An 18689-nucleotide genomic window follows, 5' to 3' on the forward strand; every position below is an offset into this window, starting at 1 on the left:
TCTTTTAAAACTATAACGTGTCAGAACTGAGTGTTATTGTGCAAACAAAGACTAATTTTAGCAAAGATTATTGCACGAAGTAAGGGAGGTAGGGTTATATGAATGGTCAAAATAAGTTTTTATAGCAACTGATCTTGAGAAAATGATTTTTTTGTTTGTGTAGGCCTCAACTTTGACAGCTGAGTAAAGTTTATTTAAACAAAGGCACAGCATTTCAATAAGTGTTTTATTTTTTAATGAATTTCTGAATTATAACCTTGTCACAAATTTTTATGTAGGATACATACAGATGCAAGTTTATTATAAACTGAACTATTAGTATTAATGTTTATACGTTTCATTTAGAAAATAAATTTAGCTCATATTGTTACATGAATTAATATATCTGATACGCTTACTTGCGTTATTAAAATAACTTGCATTAACTTCGGAACAATTGAAACGTGTCCCAAATTTTCGGTTGTAAACGCAAACCAAATATTTTCATTTAATTATATTATTAATTGATGTCATGTTATGTTGATAGAACTAACAAAAAACGGCGAAATATAAATTCAAATTTTTGATATTCGTGCTTTATTGTTTGGCTATTTATTTTGGCAATTTTTCATAGTTTAAGCACTTATGAAAATATTTACATAAAATTCTTATAAATGTTTTTTGAGATTCTTTAATTATGTGTGATGATTCTGCTAATAGTTGTTGAGATAATTGAGGTAGATTACCGGTATTTTACCATTGGTTTTGTATTTTGTATTACGTTAGCTACTTTTAAAATACTTTTAAGTCATTTGGATGGTTGGTTAAGTTTTGTTAGCTTAATTTAAAACATTGTTTAATCGTGTGAATGGCTGGAGGGATAAGGTAATTTAATTTCGAACACTGTTCAATTATTTGAATGATTGGTTGTATACAATATTCATTTAAAATACTGTATATTGGTGTAAATGTTTGGGTAAGTTACGTTAGCCACATTAAAAATACTTAACGGCGTTCTTCGGGATAGGTGTTATTCAAAAAACCATTAAATGTTCTTAATGGAGAACCTTCTCTAGAAAATTAGCATTACTTGAAATAGGGATAACAATCTGCAGGTAGAGAAGTAAAGATTGTGTTAGGTAAGTTCCGGGAAGAGGAGTGGCAGATTTTGCATTTAAAACTGCAGAATAAAAAGTACGAATTTTTGAAAAATTTAAATATTTAAGCTTTGTGAAACGATTAATAACCATGCAACATTTTTAAATAATCAATATTAATATTACAAGAGTGACATATTTTTAATTATATAATCTTGATTTTTGAAATAAATGCTTTTTTTTTCGGATGAGGTTGTACTAACCAGCGAAATGATTTTTTTTCCGTATCTAAACTACCGCGTTATTATTTTCCTGCCTAGTATTTTGTTAGTACAATATATAGTACACAATATATAGTGCACAAAATAATTTATTACGGTTGTGGCAAACAACAGTTAACTGGTGTCACTGCTACAAAAGTTTAACATTATTTAGCCAAACTTGTGTTGTGAATGTATTACACTGAAATAAATAATAAAATCACTTCAGGCTATATAAAAAAAGATTGTCAAAATTAAATGATATCGTAGCTTTCGTCCATTCGAAACCTAAATTGGGCGGAGACAAAACAAAATACAGAAAAAAACTTATTTTGTAATAAATGAGGCAATAAAATTAGTTATAGGTATCTAATTTCTTAATTTATTTACTTGAATGGAAATAAATTTGCCATTAGAATCATCATTTGTTGATAACCGCCGTTCTAACAAAATGTAAAACTCAGATTAACGTATATTTCCGTATACATAGCCTACTTTAGCAAAATATCTCCAGAGTGACGTCACAAATTGCTAGCCAGTGAAAGAGAAAGGTGCGCAAAAGGATACATATATAACTTCACGATGATTCACCCGTTATGTTCACAGTTGACAGAACAGAAGAACGAATGAATATCAAGCAATGATTTGTGTAACATTTTCTTAAGTGTTATGAGTACGTAATAAATATTCTCGCAGAAACTGTATGGTGTTATGTAGGCTGAAGTATCTATTTATTCGATTTTTTATTTATTAGAAAACAATTTGATCCGATTTCCGCATAGGTAGTTGAGAAGTGTAATTAGGATAAGAAATTTTAAGTTCAATATTGTGCTAAAACAGATTAAGATAAATTGTAATTGGAACCGAATTAGGGGTTCATATGTAAAAATACAAATGTTTGTTAAGTGACACAATATTTCTGTAAACCTTTGTGTTCTGTACCATTACAAGAAGGAACAACCATATTTCTATACATTTGAGAATAATAACAGTAGTATTACAGAATTATTTTTATTTGGTTTCATATAGAACTTCTATAAGCACTCGAACTATGGTCAATGGACTGGGAATGTTGCGTTTAATGCCGATTATAATTTGTTGTGTTTGTTGCCAGCCAAACTTGTTTAACTATATGATAGAACCTTACACTTAGTACGTGTGGTTTCCAAGTGATGTTATGTTCTCTGGATTATGTAATTACAGTTTCCCTTATACGAATATACCGAACAAATATAAAGTGTTGTGGTGTATACCACCATTGAAATATAAGAAACCTCTTAGTTAACACTAGGAAAATAACAAATGCAAGTGACAAGTAGCTCATTTGACATTGAACAAGAGGATCGTTCCAAAGAGAGGTTGCACCCTCCTTCCTGAGCGAGCCTTTTGTGACGTTGCAAGTTGTTTCTTGTTTCATTACAAAGAAAAATTGAAAAAGTAAGCCATAAATTGCACCATTTTAAAACATATTTGCAACATTGCAAATAATTGCTTGAATATCTTTCACACTTGGGGTTGGCTAATGACTAAATTTCGAATAAAATTTTCTATTTACTCATTGATATAACGTTACGTTAACCATGCAAGCACATTTGTTGAAATGCAGCATGTACTTTGTATGGTGTACAATTAACAGCATCTTTCATGTACTTTATTTTAATAATTCTTGGGAATTTTTTTTCCAGAACTAATTGATATGTTCTCGCCCCTTAAATACAGGTAACGAGATGCTGGCCCGTTACCATCACATGCAAGGTCTCAATAGTATATAAACAACATTATTCTAATGTATTGTTATTGTGGTGACTAGCGAATGAATGCAGCAGATTCCAACTCTTCAGAATTGTTTCCAGTAGACGCAGCGTCGCACTGCGTGGCTGCGACTGGTTGATAATCGCTGGCTCCTCTGTGACATTGTGGGCATTGGTGAATCAAGCTTGTCGTGAATGTCAGTGCGCTTGCAAACTGACTCCCCTGCTGCAGCTCATACACCGGTCGTCACTGGATTCTGATGTACTTTGTAATAATTAAGATAGTTTCTGAACCAGAACAGTTGATAAGCTACGGTCCTGAATCAAAAAAGGTAAATTTAAAATGTGTCGTAACTTTATCTTTGAGCCTCATTTAGAAAATGTTAACATACTCACCTTTCATTGTTAGGTACATATTTTTTTACACAATCCCGCATAACCCTGCAAGTTATAAAAATTCTTCCAATGTATGAATTTCCCAATTACATACATATTGATAATGCCGAATGTGGACTTTATATATATACACATGCATACTTAAACATATATGTATAATAATTAAAAGAAAATGTTTGCTTCAATGTCTCCCCTATAAATAATAAATGAATTACCTATATGATTAAATATCCGTGTTCTTAGTGGATATAACTAGGAAAATCTGCATAATTTGTATGTATTTTGGTAGTTATTAAAAAAGTACAATTAAACTTACAATATTATGAATTGTCATACCTCTAATGTTAAATTTTACTCTTGTACAGATAGCACACTGTATCTAAGTAACATAATTAAGATGTCACAGATATAATAATTAATACTTACTAATTTTATTCGACAATGTGTTTCCGATTCATTTGACTTCTTGCAAATGGGTTATAAATTAAGTATAACTCCAGAGACGTACCAAATTAGGTTACATTGAGAAACTCATGACGTCAGCGTGTATGGTTTATGTGTTAGGGAAAATTTATTCAAATACTGTGTATTAAAAAAGTGCATGACATGGTATATTATTGTTTTATTTTGAAACAATTAACCCCAATTATTGCGAACACCATGGTAATATGCTTAAAAAATGTGTGAACTCTGGAGTGTATGAGAAGTTATTTCCAGGCCGGCCGTCGAATCGTCCGGTTTTAGGATCGAGTATAAATGACAGAACTTCGACTATCATCCCTTTTCTACGTGTGTCTAAAGCCAGTCAGGAGCGTGGAGAAACCCCCCTGAAAGGCCTGACTCGAATGACAATTAAAATGTTATCCTAACTTAAATTAAACTAAGCTAAAGTGTGTGGGACAGGGGTCAATTTAAGGTAGGACCTAGGCGTGTCTCAGGGCAAACCCTATACACTAGAATAAATACCAATTATTTAAGTTAAATACAAAGCGCCATATCTTGCGTTTAGGACCTTGTAGTTGGATTTTTATATTTCAGTTTTAAACGGAGAAATAAAATGGTTTTTTCAGGGCCTGTAATGGGCGGGTAAATTTATTGCCTGCAAGGATAACTGGGCGCGCGATCTTGTTGCTGTCCGTCGGCATTAAAAGTGTCGGCCCAGAATAAAATTCTGAAAAGTATAATTTGTTAAGAAATGTAACAGCTTTCATTTGGTACATGGCTAATGTTCGGCCAATACTTGGTATGAGTCCTGGAGTCGTTTTTATAAAATGCCAGTTTTTGAAATATGTACCTTCTTTGACCTTATATGATTTAAATAATACTATTAATAAGTACCATTTTTTTAGTGTAATACTAAGCGTAAAATCTTGCGTTTAGGACCTTGTATTTGGATTTTTATATTTCAGTTTTAAACGGAGAAAAAAAATGGTTTTTTCAGGTCCTGTAATGGGCGGGTGAAGCTATTGCCTGCAAGGAAAACAGGGCGCGCGATCTTGTTGCTGTCCGTCGGCATTAAAAGTGTCGGCCCAGAATAAAATTCTGAAAAGTATAATTTGTTAAGAAATGTTAAAGCTTTCATTTGGTACATGGCTAATGTTCGGCCAATACTTGGTATGAGTCCTGGAGTCGTTTTTATAAAATGCAAGTTTTTTAAATATGTACCTTCTTTGACCTTATATGATTTAAAGAATACTATTAATAAATACTATTTTTTTTAGTTAAATACAAAACGTAATATCTTGCGTTTAGGACCTTGTAGTTGGATTTTTATATTTCAGTTTTAAACGGAGAAATAAAATGGTTTTTTCAGGTCCTGTAATGGGCGAGTGAAGCTATTGCCTGCAAGGAAAACAGGGCGCGCGATCTTGTTGCTGTCCGTCGGCATTAAAAGTGTCGGCCCATACAAAAATTCTGAAAAGTATATTTTGTTAAGAAATGTTAAAGCTTTCATTTGGTACATGGCTAATGTTCGGCCAATACTTGGTATGAGTCCTGGAGTCGTTTTTATAAAATGCAAGTTTTTGAAATATGTACCTTCTTTGACCTTATATGATTTAAAGAATACTATTAATAAAAACTATTTTTTTTAGTTAAATACAAAGCGTAATAATTTGCGTTTAGGACCTTGTAGTTGGATTTTTATATTTCAGTTTTAAACGGAGAAATAAAATGGTTTTTTCAGGTCCTGTAATGGGCGAGTGAAGCTATTGCTTGCAAGGTAAACAGGGCGCGCGATCTTGTTGCTGTCCGTCGGCATTAAAAGTGTCGGCCCAGACAAAAATTCTGAAAAGTATATTTTGTTAAGAAATGTTACAGCTTTCATTTGGTACATGGCTGATGTTCGGCCAATACTTGGTATGAGTCCTGGAGTCGTTTTTATAAAATGCAAGTTTTTGAAATATGTACCTTCTTTGACCTTATATGATTTAAAGAATACTATTAATAAAAACTATTTTTTTTAGTTAAATACAAAGCGTAATCATTTGCGTTTAGGACCTTGTAGTTGGATTTTTATATTTCAGTTTTAAACGGAGAAATAAAATGGTTTTTTCAGGTCCTGTAATGGGCGAGTGAAGTTATTGCCTGCAAGGAAAACGGGGCGCGCGATCTTGTTGCTGTCCGTCGGCATTAAAAGTGTCGGCCCACACAGAAATTCTGAAAAGTATATTTTGTTAAGAAATGTTACAGGTTTCATTTGGTACATGGCTGATGTTCGGCCAATACTTGGTATGAGTCCTGGAGTCGTTTTAATATAATCCAAGTTTTTGAAATATGTACCTTCTTTGACCTTATATGATTTAAAGAATACTATTAATAAATACTATTTTTTTTAGTTAAATACTAAGCGTCATATCTTGCGTTTAGGACCTTGTGGTTGGATTTTTATATTTCAGTTTTAAACGGAGAAATAAAATGGTTTTTTCAGGTCCTGTAATGGGCGAGTGAAGCTATTGCCTGCAAGGAAAACAGGGCGCGCGATCTTGTTGCTGTCCGTCGGCATTAAAAGTGTCGGCCCAGACAAAAATTCTGAAAAGTATATTTTGTTAAGAAATGTTACAGCTTTCATTTGGTACATGGCTGATGTTCGGCCAATACTTGGTATGAGTCCTGGAGTCGTTTTTATAAAATGCAAGTTTTTGAAATATGTACCTTCTTTGACCTTATATGATTTAAAGAATACTATTAATAAAAACTATTTTTTTTAGTTAAATACAAAGCGTAATAATTTGCGTTTAGGACCTTGTAGTTGGATTTTTATATTTCAGTTTTAAACGGAGAAATAAAATGGTTTTTTCAGGTCCTGTAATGGGCGAGTGAAGCTATTGCTTGCAAGGTAAACAGGGCGCGCGATCTTGTTGCTGTCCGTCGGCATTAAAAGTGTCGGCCCACACAGAAATTCTGAAAAGTATATTTTGTTAAGAAATGTTACAGGTTTCATTTGGTACATGGCTGATGTTCGGCCAATACTTGGTATGAGTCCTGGAGTCGTTTTAATATAATCCAAGTTTTTGAAATATGTACCTTCTTTGACCTTATATGATTTAAAGAATACTATTAATAAAAACTTTTTTTTTTAGTTAAATACAAAGCGTAATAATTTGCGTTTAGGACCTTGTGGTTGGATTTTTATATTTCAGTTTTAAACGGAGAAATAAAATGGTTTTTTCAGGTCCTGTAATGGGCGAGTGAAGCTATTGCTTGCAAGGTAAACAGGGCGCGCGATCTTGTTGCTGTCCGTCGGCATTAAAAGTGTCGGCCCAGACAAAAATTCTGAAAAGTGTATTTTTTTTAAGAAATGTTACAGCTTTCATTTGGTTACTGGCTGATGTTCGGCCAATACTTGGTATGAGTCCTCGAGTCGTTTTAATATAATCCAAGTTTTTGAAATATGTACCTTCTTTGACCTTATATGATTTAAAGAATACTATTAATAAATACTATTTTTTTAGTTAAATACAAAGCGTCATATCTTGCGTTTAGGACCTTTTAGTTTAATTTTTATATTTCAGTTTTAAACGGAGAAATAAAATGATTTTTTCAGGTCCTGTAATGGGCGAGTGAAGCTATTGCCTGCAAGGAAAACAGGGCGCACTATCTTGTTGCTGTCCGTCGGCATTAAAAGTGTCGGCCCAGACAAAAATTATGAAAAGTATATTTTGTTAAGAAATGTTACAGCTTTTATTTGGTACATGGCTGATGTTCGGCCAATACTTGGTATAAGACCTGGAGTCGTTTTAATATAATCCAAGTTTTTGAAATATGTACCTTCTTTGACCTTATATGATTTAAAGAATACTATTAATAAATACTATTTTTTTTAGTTAAATACAAACCGTCATATCTTGCGTTTAGGACCTTGTGGTTGGATTTTTATATTTCAGTTTTAAACGGAGAAATAAAATGGTTTTTTCAGGTCCTGTAATGGGCGAGTGAAGCTATTGCCTGCAAGGAAAACAGGGCGCGCGATCTTGTTGCTGTCCGTCGGCATTAAAAGTGTCGGCCCAGACAAAAATTCTGAAAAGTATATTTTGTTAAGAAATGTTACAGCTTTCATTTGGTACATGGCTGATGTTCGGCCAATACTTGGTATGAGTCCTGGAGTCGTTTAATATAATCCAAGTTTTTGAAATATGTACCTTCTTTGACCTTATATGATTTAAAGAATACTATTAATAAATACTATTTTTTTAAGTTAAATACAAAGCGTCATATCTTGCGTTTAGGACCGTGTGGTTGGATTTTTATATTTCAGTTTTAAACGGAGAAATAAAATGGTTTTTTCAGGTCATGTAATGGGCGAGTGAAGCTATTGCCTGCAAGGAAAACAGGGCGCGCGATCTTGTTGCTGTCCGTCGGCATTAAAAGTGTCGGCCCAGACAAAAATTCTGAAAAGTATATTTTGTTAAGAAATGTTACAGCTTTCATTTGGTACATGGCTGATGTTCGGCCAATACTTGGTATGAGTCCTGGAGTTGTTATAATATAATGTCAGTTTTTGAAATATATATCATATTTGACTTTTAAATAATTGTAACATTACGTATAAAAATGCATTTTTTTTAATATTATTAATTAGCTTTACGTTTTGCCTTTATGACTTCGTAGTTGTATTTTGGTTTACATTTTGTCTATTTTATGTTTGGGTAAATGTTTTTGAAACGCGAAAACTGTCATGGCCACAATGTATGTGTGCGTCTGTTGCTGTTGCTGTCCAAATGCATAATTTTGACTCCGGTTGTTTTTATAGTGATTGCTGGTTGTAATGTTTACAAGTTGCTAAGTGCTACGTTCTGTTCTTCTAATATAATTTTTTTAGTGTACATATGGACATAGGTTGTTAAAAGTCGGGCATGTAAAAATGCGGTAATTACAAATAGATATTTACAATCTGTTAAAAAGTATGGCAAAGTTCTTAGAAGACATAACCGCCCATGAACAGTGCATCTGTCTAATTAATCCTATGTGTGAGGGAACTAGTTATTTGGACGATGATATCTTTTCGCGATCAGTAACTGACGAGCGAAGTGAGCCAGCTACATTTTGCGTGAGGTGTCGTTCCATGCCTAATAGCTACGCTCCAATGAATTGTGAGAGTGACAGAAGAAGCTGTTGCAATGGCAATGGTCATGGACCACTCCCTAACCTTAAAATTCATTCAGACTTTCATCGTCAACACTCGATAAATCACGGAGATGGAGCTGACCTGCCTTTATTGGATAGCAGTGTAAGTTATTCATTTATCACATAAAATTTAATATTTGGTGTGTTTTTTAATTTGGATTATATGTTTAATAAAACATAAAAACATAAATTATTTTTTGGTAATTATCGGACGACGCTGCTCTATTTAGAACAGAAAGGAAAAATCGGAAAATATTATTTTCACACACTTAATACGTCCCTAAATTTACTCTGAAGGGATGGTTTCTTCACTTGCAATAGTTTGTGAAAAATAATACTTTATAGCTTACATTACTATACCAGCATCGGACGACGCGGTATTGGGGAACGGAAAGTAAATAAAAATGGAAAATATGTTTTTCAAAGACTAGAAATGTCTCTAAATTTACCCTGAAAACAATGTTTCTTAACTTGTACTGGTTAGTGAAAAATAATGGTTTAAAGCTTACTTTACAATACCTGTGTTTTCACACAGAAACCGTTATCGGTCATGATTCGGAATATGTCATTTCAAATTTGTCACCCTGAACTTAGCATATAGGCCTACATCCTTGTGTTACAGGTTATCGCAATGCAACTGTTTGTTGGTTTGTGTTTTCTTATATATATTTTGTTCCTTTAAAAGTGCTGGAACCAATTTTGGTGCATCTCGGCAGCAATAAAAAATCCTGTATGTTAGACAATGTATGAGGAAAGCAAACAAATCCTTCAGTGCATAAATTACTGGTCATGTTTTGTTGTTTTCTTATCAGTAGTTTTTAAAGTTTGTTATGTTTCATTAGCCCAAATGCACTGTAGAAAATTTCTGTAGTATATATCACAGAGATGATTTTTTTGGTCCAGATTTTTAACTATTATTTTAGGAATAGATAATGTATCATTAAAATAATTTTGTAGTAAACTTTGCTAGCTATACTACTATGTAACAATAGGTTCAATAATTTGCTAAAAAAATATCACAGTGTACCACACAGAAATAAATTGTAAACAGTAAGCTTTAAATACCAAAAAAAAATTTTTGTCATATTCTTTCGAAAAAGTTGTCAATTCCACTATCACACCTATCAATACTTGTTTAATACTCTACTTATTTTTATTATGATTACAGTATGTAATTAGAGGCCAGAATGTTAATAGTTTTGTTGAAGGTACCTATATTCATCAATAATGTGTTTCTTATAAATTAAATATAAAAATCTTATCTAAATATATTATTGACACATTAAAAATATTGCCCAAAAACTTGTTAGAGTGTTAAAATATTCAATACTTCTCCAGCATTATTTATCTGTGGTGTGTTGCCGTTTTTAATGAAGTGTTAACGAATCATTGAGTACAAATAAAAAAGAAAAGGTTCATTGAACATTAGTGGTATTTGAATGGTGTTAGACATACGTAATGGTGATCACACTATCTCATACTCAGAGGTGTCCCAAGATCTTATCTCCAGATGAGATCAAGAGCTTGTAATGTTCAGTAAGCCATATATCACGAGCGAATGACAGAAAACATGATTATGGTCGAGGGAGGGGAAAAGAGAGGAAAGATACTTTGTTTAATCCCTGTGTAAAAAAAAAACTCAGATCGTAAAATTTCAGTAAATCTTAATTGTTCCCCCACAAATTCAGATACTCACTAAACCTGAGCTGTAATTGAATTACCTGTAGGATTATGTAGTGTGTAGTCCAACACATGCAAGCTTTAAAACAATGTAATCTTTATGATTATAATAAGCTCCAAACCATGTGCGTATGAATGCTTTGTTCATAGAGTCATGCTGTGCCATAGATTGGGTACAAACTTGTTCCCATGAAATTAAAATTTTTTGCTATGTGCTTTTTTTTTGTTTTGTTATATAATATATCTGTCTATAGCGGGACTGACAGGCAATTTTTTAAATGTTTCATTAATTTATATTCAAATCTTTAAAAAAAAAGTGGTGAAAGTCTTAGCCCAGATTATACGTCGTGCCCACCTCTAAAGTCCCTGGACTGTTGGTGCGCATGTAACTAAATTAAAATAAATAAAATAAAAATAAATAAAATAAATGACATGGAAATGAGATTTAGAGGATTATTTTGCTGAATGCCATCTCAGTAACACAAACAAGAAGAAATAAAAATGTTTGAGCAGTTAAATTGCTTGTGACCTGTCAAGGTAATACGGATATATTTCCCGGCTAGTTGGAAACATGGCGAACGTTGCAGTGTGCAGTGTCCAATTTATGCCATCAATGTTCAATGTAAACTTATTTTAAAAATCCTGATAGTACACCTTAATCAATTTTTAAAGTTACAAAAGATAAACAAAGAAGAAGAAAAATGTGTGTGTGTGTGTGTGTGTGTGTGGAGTCCACACGTGACAAAAAAAAAGTGCAAATATTAGAACGCTAAATTGTGCTATCGCACAAGTATGCAAGTGTGCAAGGATGATAAGTATGTTGCATCATTTCTACCTCTCCCTTGCCATCTCCTCTACCAGTTCTCCCCACCGCATACCTAACTATTCCCCACCTGTTCTGGTTCCCCCACCACATACCTAGCTATTTGCTCTCATGCGATTGGAATGTTCGTAATGCTCGACAATTGTTGCACCCTCAGCAAATAAGCTTCACCTCAAAAATTGTACCCTAAATATTCGGTAGCCTATAGTGTCCACAGATCATTAAAGTCATGAAAAAGTAAGGAATTAAGAGGATTAGTTAAAAAGTCTTGAAATTGGTTGACTGTATTTCTAGACACCCTGTGGCCAACCCATGGCTTGTGGACCCGGGTTCGAATCATGGTTTGGTCTTCCTGATTTACATTTTGCCATGGTTTCCTCATAATCACTTGCAGGCAAATGATGGGATGGGATGGGATGGGATGGTTTCTTGCTACAGGTCCTAGACGGTTCCTACGACCAGACTGCATTTGCTTCTGCACTGAATGGGTTTGTTACATGATACCAACAGTAAACACGTACCTGAAAGAAACTAAACCAATTGCGAAACACAGACAATGTAACAGTGTTTAAAACTCAGTTAGTCTCTGAATTTTTTTGCAAAAACAAAAATGCTTCTACTAAGATAGCTGTGGACGAGATACTGAGTCACTGAAGATGGTAGTGTCCTAAATTAATTTGCTTCTAGTATGTAGTGTTTTTGAACATGATTTTTTTTAATAATTCTTAAATTTACCATATTTAATTGTTTATAAAAGGCTTTTTCTACTAAACAAGTCCTTATTTAAAAGTGTTTATGAACTTAAAGACAAATTATTATGTCAGCCATAGCATTTACTGAAAGCAATTCATATTTATGTAGCCTTTATCTTCAAACTCAGTATTTTTAGCATATTGGCCATTAGATCAATAAAAAATTATGTTTTTCACATAACTATATAAACCTGAGTTTTTCAGGGTTTTAAAAAAACTTCTCATTTTTGTTGATTTAATGAATGATGTTCTAAAAATATGTATACATGCAAATGTTTAATCCGGAACTGTATACCACATTCCTTTCTTTCGTGGGTTGCCTGGCAGTTGGCCGGCTTCGTATTGGACGTTTGCCTGAGTTGTGCAAGCACCCTGCAAGGAGGGATTGAGCGCAGCCAATCAACAACCTGTTGCGCCTGTGTGGTGTGTGTTTGTGGGGGGGGGGGGAAGGCCTGGTGCATTGTCGCCGATAGTAAAGGAGCCAAAGAGTGGCGCTGCTGCATGCTGTCAGGAGCGGCGCGCTTGCAGCCTACGATTCGCGTCGGTAGAAATTACAGGTCGCTTATAGTTCGACATACGAGTGTATGCTAGGACTGACATAAAAATTTACCTCAGAGTTAATAAAAAAAACCACTAAATAAGGACTTGTTTAGTAGAAAAAAAACTTATAAACAAATATGATTATATATTGCGTTTATTTGAAATTATGTGCAAAAAAAAACAAAATATTAGAAGCAAAATCATTACGATGCACCCTTCTTAAGGAACATGGATGTTTCAGGACGAGCTGAGCGGAGTGCCTTGCCTCACTGGCGACGAGGGCGATCACTGCCATGCTTCAGTTCCTAGCCCGCACAACGCCCAGGCCTGGAAGCAGCTGCTGGCCGCGGCGACCATGTGCCTTATGTTCATGGTAACTTTCGCGTGTTGATGTCGGGTAGCATTCACTCTGCACTTCAGGTGCTCTACCCAGGGGGAAGAGGGGATGTCTGAATTTGAAAGATAAGTGAAAAAGCTCTGTCACACACTCTCACTGAGTTGGTTACTTCATTTTCTTGCCATTACCTTCAAGGGCCCTTTCTACCTGCGCTCACACATGGTGTGCAGAGCTTCAGAAATAAACCATGCGATTCGAAAACTTCTCAATACATGCGAGTGGTTTCTGTTGACGAAAAGCATGTAAGAATACGCTGAGGGCGGATGATTACTTCTGCTTCTGTATTTTGTTCTTAAAAAAAGGTGTTAGGAGTGTGGAAATGACTAAAATGTGAGTTTCAGAAATTATTTTTAGCCATGTAACATCTGGTACAGATTCTTGAAAGCACTCAAGTAACTTTCATTACACATTTATCTTTATTGCTTCACCATGTAATGTTATGGTTACCACTTAAATCCCTGGCGAGAAGACAGTGCGCCAGTCCACAGCCCTGCACTTGGAGAATCACCAGCATTGCACTTATCATCCCACTTCACTAGTACAAATACACCCCTGGTGAGGTGGGTCCCTTAATGAAGGAGTTTTCTTGTGAACCTATCATGAATTTGCTGTGGGTAACAAATTTTCTCACCAGATAATTACTGAATGTTACCTTTGAGCTGTAAAGAGTAATCTAAAGTGATCTTAATTATAAACAATTGCATGACTTTTTACTGCTATTAGATTATATTTAGAAAATATAAATATATGTAAAATTTTGGAATGAAACATAAAAGTGTGAGAGAGCTATTATGATAAATTTACAGGCCAATTCACAAAATGAACATAGTGAAAAGAAAATTAAATAATAAATATAGCTGTGGGACAGAGCCGTAAAATATTTTTAATGTTTAAAAAAAAATATTAAACAGTTACAATCTCTGTTCTTAGCAAAACTGAAGAGACTAAATTTTCCTGTGTTTGCCTTAGCAGAGTTATTTATAAAGATTTTTCATTATAATTCTGTGCACAACTTGTAGAAAATTTGAGTGTAACTGTCACAAAAACTGCAATGCATTAGTTATGGCAATTGTTTTATGATGAAAATGTGTCATATCCATTGTTTTATTACATTTTTAATACAGAGTAACAAGACACAAATTCCTTGCCAATCAATGAGCATTTTATGTGATATGAGAAATGATTTTTGTTATTGCACCAGACTTCTAAAATGACAAAAATTCATACATTACTTAGGTTCACAAGGAATGTGATGATACTTTTTTTTTGTTCGCCGTGTCAGTATTGATCATTAATCTTCAGTACTTGTCGCATTGTTTATCAGCATAATGTTTCTGCTCTGAATTTATTGTGAATATTTAGATAAGAATATTCTTAGTTCCTGTCATTTCATTAAATGTGTAAAACAATTGTAACTTTAGTTTTCAACATAATATTAATCTTTCTCTTTGTTATAAACAAGAGAAGAAAAATGGTGGAAGTGACATTTTATTTACTCAGCAATAACAGAAAGCTTCTTATAAAGAAATATTTGCTTCACCATATTTTTCCTAGTCACCAACCTGCTCATAGAACAAACATTACAAAACACAGATAACATTATCTGGTTAAACAACAGTTGTTGACAAAGCATTGAGCGTAGGCAGCGACACATGTCATTTTGGGAAACGTACGTCTTGGGGTTCAAGCTTAATTTATTCCTGATGCTACATTATGCTGCACATCCTCTGAAGCAGTTTCTTTGATTTGACTGAACCTATTTTACCACAAACGTCTACAGTTAGTGAGGAGAAAGGTCTCGAATCGTGATCCTGCCATCCTGATTTTGGTTTCCCACTGTTACCCAAAAATCACCCTGTGCTTATGCTGGGATTATTCTTTATCATAGGGCATGGCCAATTTGTATCTCAATGTTCCTGTCGTCGTGTGTTTACCATCTCTAGTAAACTCACTATCTACATGACATCAGCCTTTTGCACACATAAAATAAAATAATCAAGGTTACGTCTTGTATGCCATGTTGATTATTTTTCATGATTTTTTTTAAAGGGATATTTCTAAAATATTAACTTGGTACCTCCCTTGCATTAGTTGTTCTGCCACAAATATTTTCAACATATATTCACCTAGTGCAGTATAATGTATATAAAAATGCATGCAAATCTTCGTAATTATGATCACTTAGGCAGATTTTTAGACTTGTGATACCGTATTACACTAAGTGAATATCTGTTGAAAATATTTGTGGTAAAACAACAAATGTGAGGAAAGTATGGAGTTAAAATTTTAGAAATAGCTTTTAATAGAAAGTATTTGCAGAAAAATGAAAGGAAAAAAATCATTATGGTGTATGAGATCTAGACTTGAAGCAATGAAACAGTTTTTTTTTTAAAATTCCTTTTGCTAGATTACAGCATGAATCAACTTTTGACGTGACAACGTCTACTAAATCGATGAACACCAGCTGCATGTACGAAAAAGTGTCCCATAACGCACATTGTCCCATTACGCTGTGTCCCATTACGCTCATTGTACGCTTTCGCCGCATCTATCTCTCTTCCACTCGATAGGAACAACCATCAATTTGAATTTTTCGATGCACTTTAAACTTGAAACACTCCCATTCATTTCCTACTTTTCCTATCATTGTCCTATCCTTAACAGAATAACACAGATTGGAAGAAGTTAAATAGCAAACATGTATATAAGTTATAGTTAAAATAATCTCTTCGTTAAAGTAATAAACACATTTGAATTAATGAGTGCAAATAAAAGTGAATTTATCATTTAAATTGCAGATTCCATTTCACTCCTTCTTTGTATCCATACAAAATAGTGATAATTCAATAAAAATGATTCAATTTTATTCATAGAAGTATGCAATCATTTCATCAATGTTTTGTTATGATGTCGTCACGTTAAACTATCGTCCGTAAACCGACTTTACAGACAACCAATTTTTTTTTTCATTCTTTAGACTTTCACTATAATCATTACAAAAAAGAAAATTGCAATGCTAACTTGCTTCAATGTGTGTGTGCGCAGGTGGCGGAGATAGTCGGGGGCTACCTGGCCGGCAGCCTGGCGGTAATGACTGACGCGGCCCACCTCCTGTCCGACTTCGTGGGGTTCGTGGTCAGCCTGTTCTCCATATGGGTCGGCCAGTGGCCTCCCACCAAGAAGCTGTCGTTCGGGTATTACAGGGCAGGTGCGGATCCAGGGCCGGCGCGTCCACACAGGCGAACCGGGCAACCGCCTAGGGCAGGGCTCCAAGTAGCTGGGGGCGGCGCAGCACGACACATAACAGCTGATATAATATGTTTAACGATTATTGAAACTAGATGAAAATGGATTTTTGTAACAGTTTGGAATGTTTATATTGATATAAGTAATTATTTAAAGTCCACGGTGACCTGTTTATGATTAGTAATAAGTAAAAAAGTAAAAAAAAATAAACACAAGTCTGCTTACATTTGATTGTTGACAAAATCTTAGGCTTACGTGATGTATTTTGAGGCAAGGAAATTTTTTTTTGGGGTGTCCGGCCAGGGGGAGGGGGGGGGGGGGCATTAAGGTTTTTCGCCTAAGGCGCCAATTTACCTTGCACCGACCCTGTGCGGATCCATTTCAGTTGTATCAGCGTGCAGCTTGAGCGTGGTCCAAGCAGTCTGGGTTTGCAGAGTCACCTGTTGATAAAGCTTTTGTCTCGCACACAGAGTTGGTTATTTTTTTTTTTTTTTCATCACTATTAATTAAATGATTTTCCTATAAATCCATTCCGATAGTTCTCTCGCATTTATTACTATTTCACAAAATTTTCTCACCATATGTTTACTAAACGTTATTTTTGTGCTGTAAAAAGTCATGAAAGTAATTATAGATATGAACTCTTGTGTGGCCATTTATGGCTATTAGATATTACTTAGTAAATATCTGTTGAAAAAATTTAACACAAAACTTTTTAAGCAAGAGAGATATCATGAATTTACATTAAAAGCCCTCAAATAATAGTAAAAACAAGAAAATTAAATAAACACCATAGCATGTAAGACTAAGTCTTAAAGCTTGGGCCCACAGTTATTGAATGATCAGATCACTTGTTTCTCACTGAAATGATCCCACTTTATTTCCTGTGGAATCACACCTGGATTTTTCACAGTTGGGAAAAAATTGTTAAACAATTGAGTGAACCAGTTGGTTGTTCCTTGGGTACTCTCATTTCCTTCACCAAATCATTGTGTCATTGCTCCATTATTTATTTTATTTATTTATTGTGGCAGTCTACCAACAGCGATGGGCCGAAGTGGTAGACACCATACATAAATACAAATAAGTACAATAATTTATTGTAACAAACAATCAACAAACAAACAAATAACAAACGTTCACAGAAATGGAAAAACAAAGACAAACAAAAGAAGAAGCCATACAACATGAAGCAATAGCTAATGCTGCAGATATTAAAAACATAAAGTAAATAATTAGGACAAAAAAAAGAAACAAATTTGTTAATACAATACAGTACATCCACTATACATTGGTGTTATATTAATTTGAATAGATAAAAAAATTAAGTTGTAGTCTCATTTTCTGTGAATTTTTTATCTTCATATTTTTATTTTCAGAATTTTTCCATGATACAGTTTAAAACTGCAATGGCATATGTCGAAAAAACTGCATTGATATAAAAATTCAGTCCCAATAATTTTATTATTAATATAAATGGGGAAAATGGGGTTCATGAAGGGTAGCCCAATTAATTAATACAGTTTTATTTATTACAGATGTCTACACCAAAAGCTGGACAGTGGCTCTCACGGCTTGCCTCTTACCTCGCACTCTGTTTGACACACATTCTCACACCACTTAATCGTTCGTGCACGCACAGTCCCTTCACTTGTCATCCACATTTGCTCACACAGGGGACACTCTCCCTCTTCACTGCCCCTCACTACCACTGTCACTCTGGTCTCCTCAGAGGCGGCCGTCGTTGCTTTTGTACTTGTCAGCCATGCTTCTCGAATGGTCTGGCACGCCTTTGACGTGAAGCTCGAAACACCCAGAACAGTGGCATGCTATTTACGCCACTCTACGCGGCGGCCTCTGGAAGCTCGCAGAATTCCCAGGCCGCTGCGGGATAGATGACAGGTCGTGGAATGAGGAAGCAGGGCAGGGGGGGAGGTTAGGAGGCTGGACCACTCTAATTCCCAAAGGTATGCGTGTGTGACGTCAGTGGCTGTGCGTCACCGCGGGGGCCACCAGGCAAGACTACCACTGGAAGGCCCACTTCAGATTCCAGGCACGCGTCGCGGCCTTGCCTCCCAGTATGCTCGTAACATTATATAGAGATTAGTTTTATTAGTCTTGCATATTATAGCTTTTTTATAGA

General features: G+C 34.6%; 1 protein-coding gene across 2 annotated transcripts in view; it reads left to right on the forward strand.

The window, feature by feature from the left end:
- Positions 1–669: 669 nt before the first annotated feature.
- LOC134528169 (proton-coupled zinc antiporter SLC30A2-like) overlaps positions 670–18689 on the forward strand; it is a 33394-nt gene continuing 15374 nt past the window's right edge. Inside the window, exons 1-3 of one of the 2 annotated variants that reach the window (XM_063361542.1) lie at positions 670–2009; positions 13145–13276; positions 16346–16508. In XM_063361542.1, coding sequence (XP_063217612.1) covers positions 13259–13276; positions 16346–16508 — 181 coding nt within the window. In that variant the 5' untranslated portion in view covers positions 670–2009; positions 13145–13258. Of the gene's footprint in view, positions 2010–8599; positions 9212–13144; positions 13277–16345; positions 16509–18689 lie in introns of those variants that run through there. The other variant, XM_063361541.1, reaches the window with a different exon arrangement.

This window comes from Bacillus rossius, chromosome 1, assembly GCF_032445375.1.
Source record: "Bacillus rossius redtenbacheri isolate Brsri chromosome 1, Brsri_v3, whole genome shotgun sequence".
Lineage (NCBI taxonomy): Eukaryota > Metazoa > Arthropoda > Insecta > Phasmatodea > Bacillidae > Bacillus > Bacillus rossius.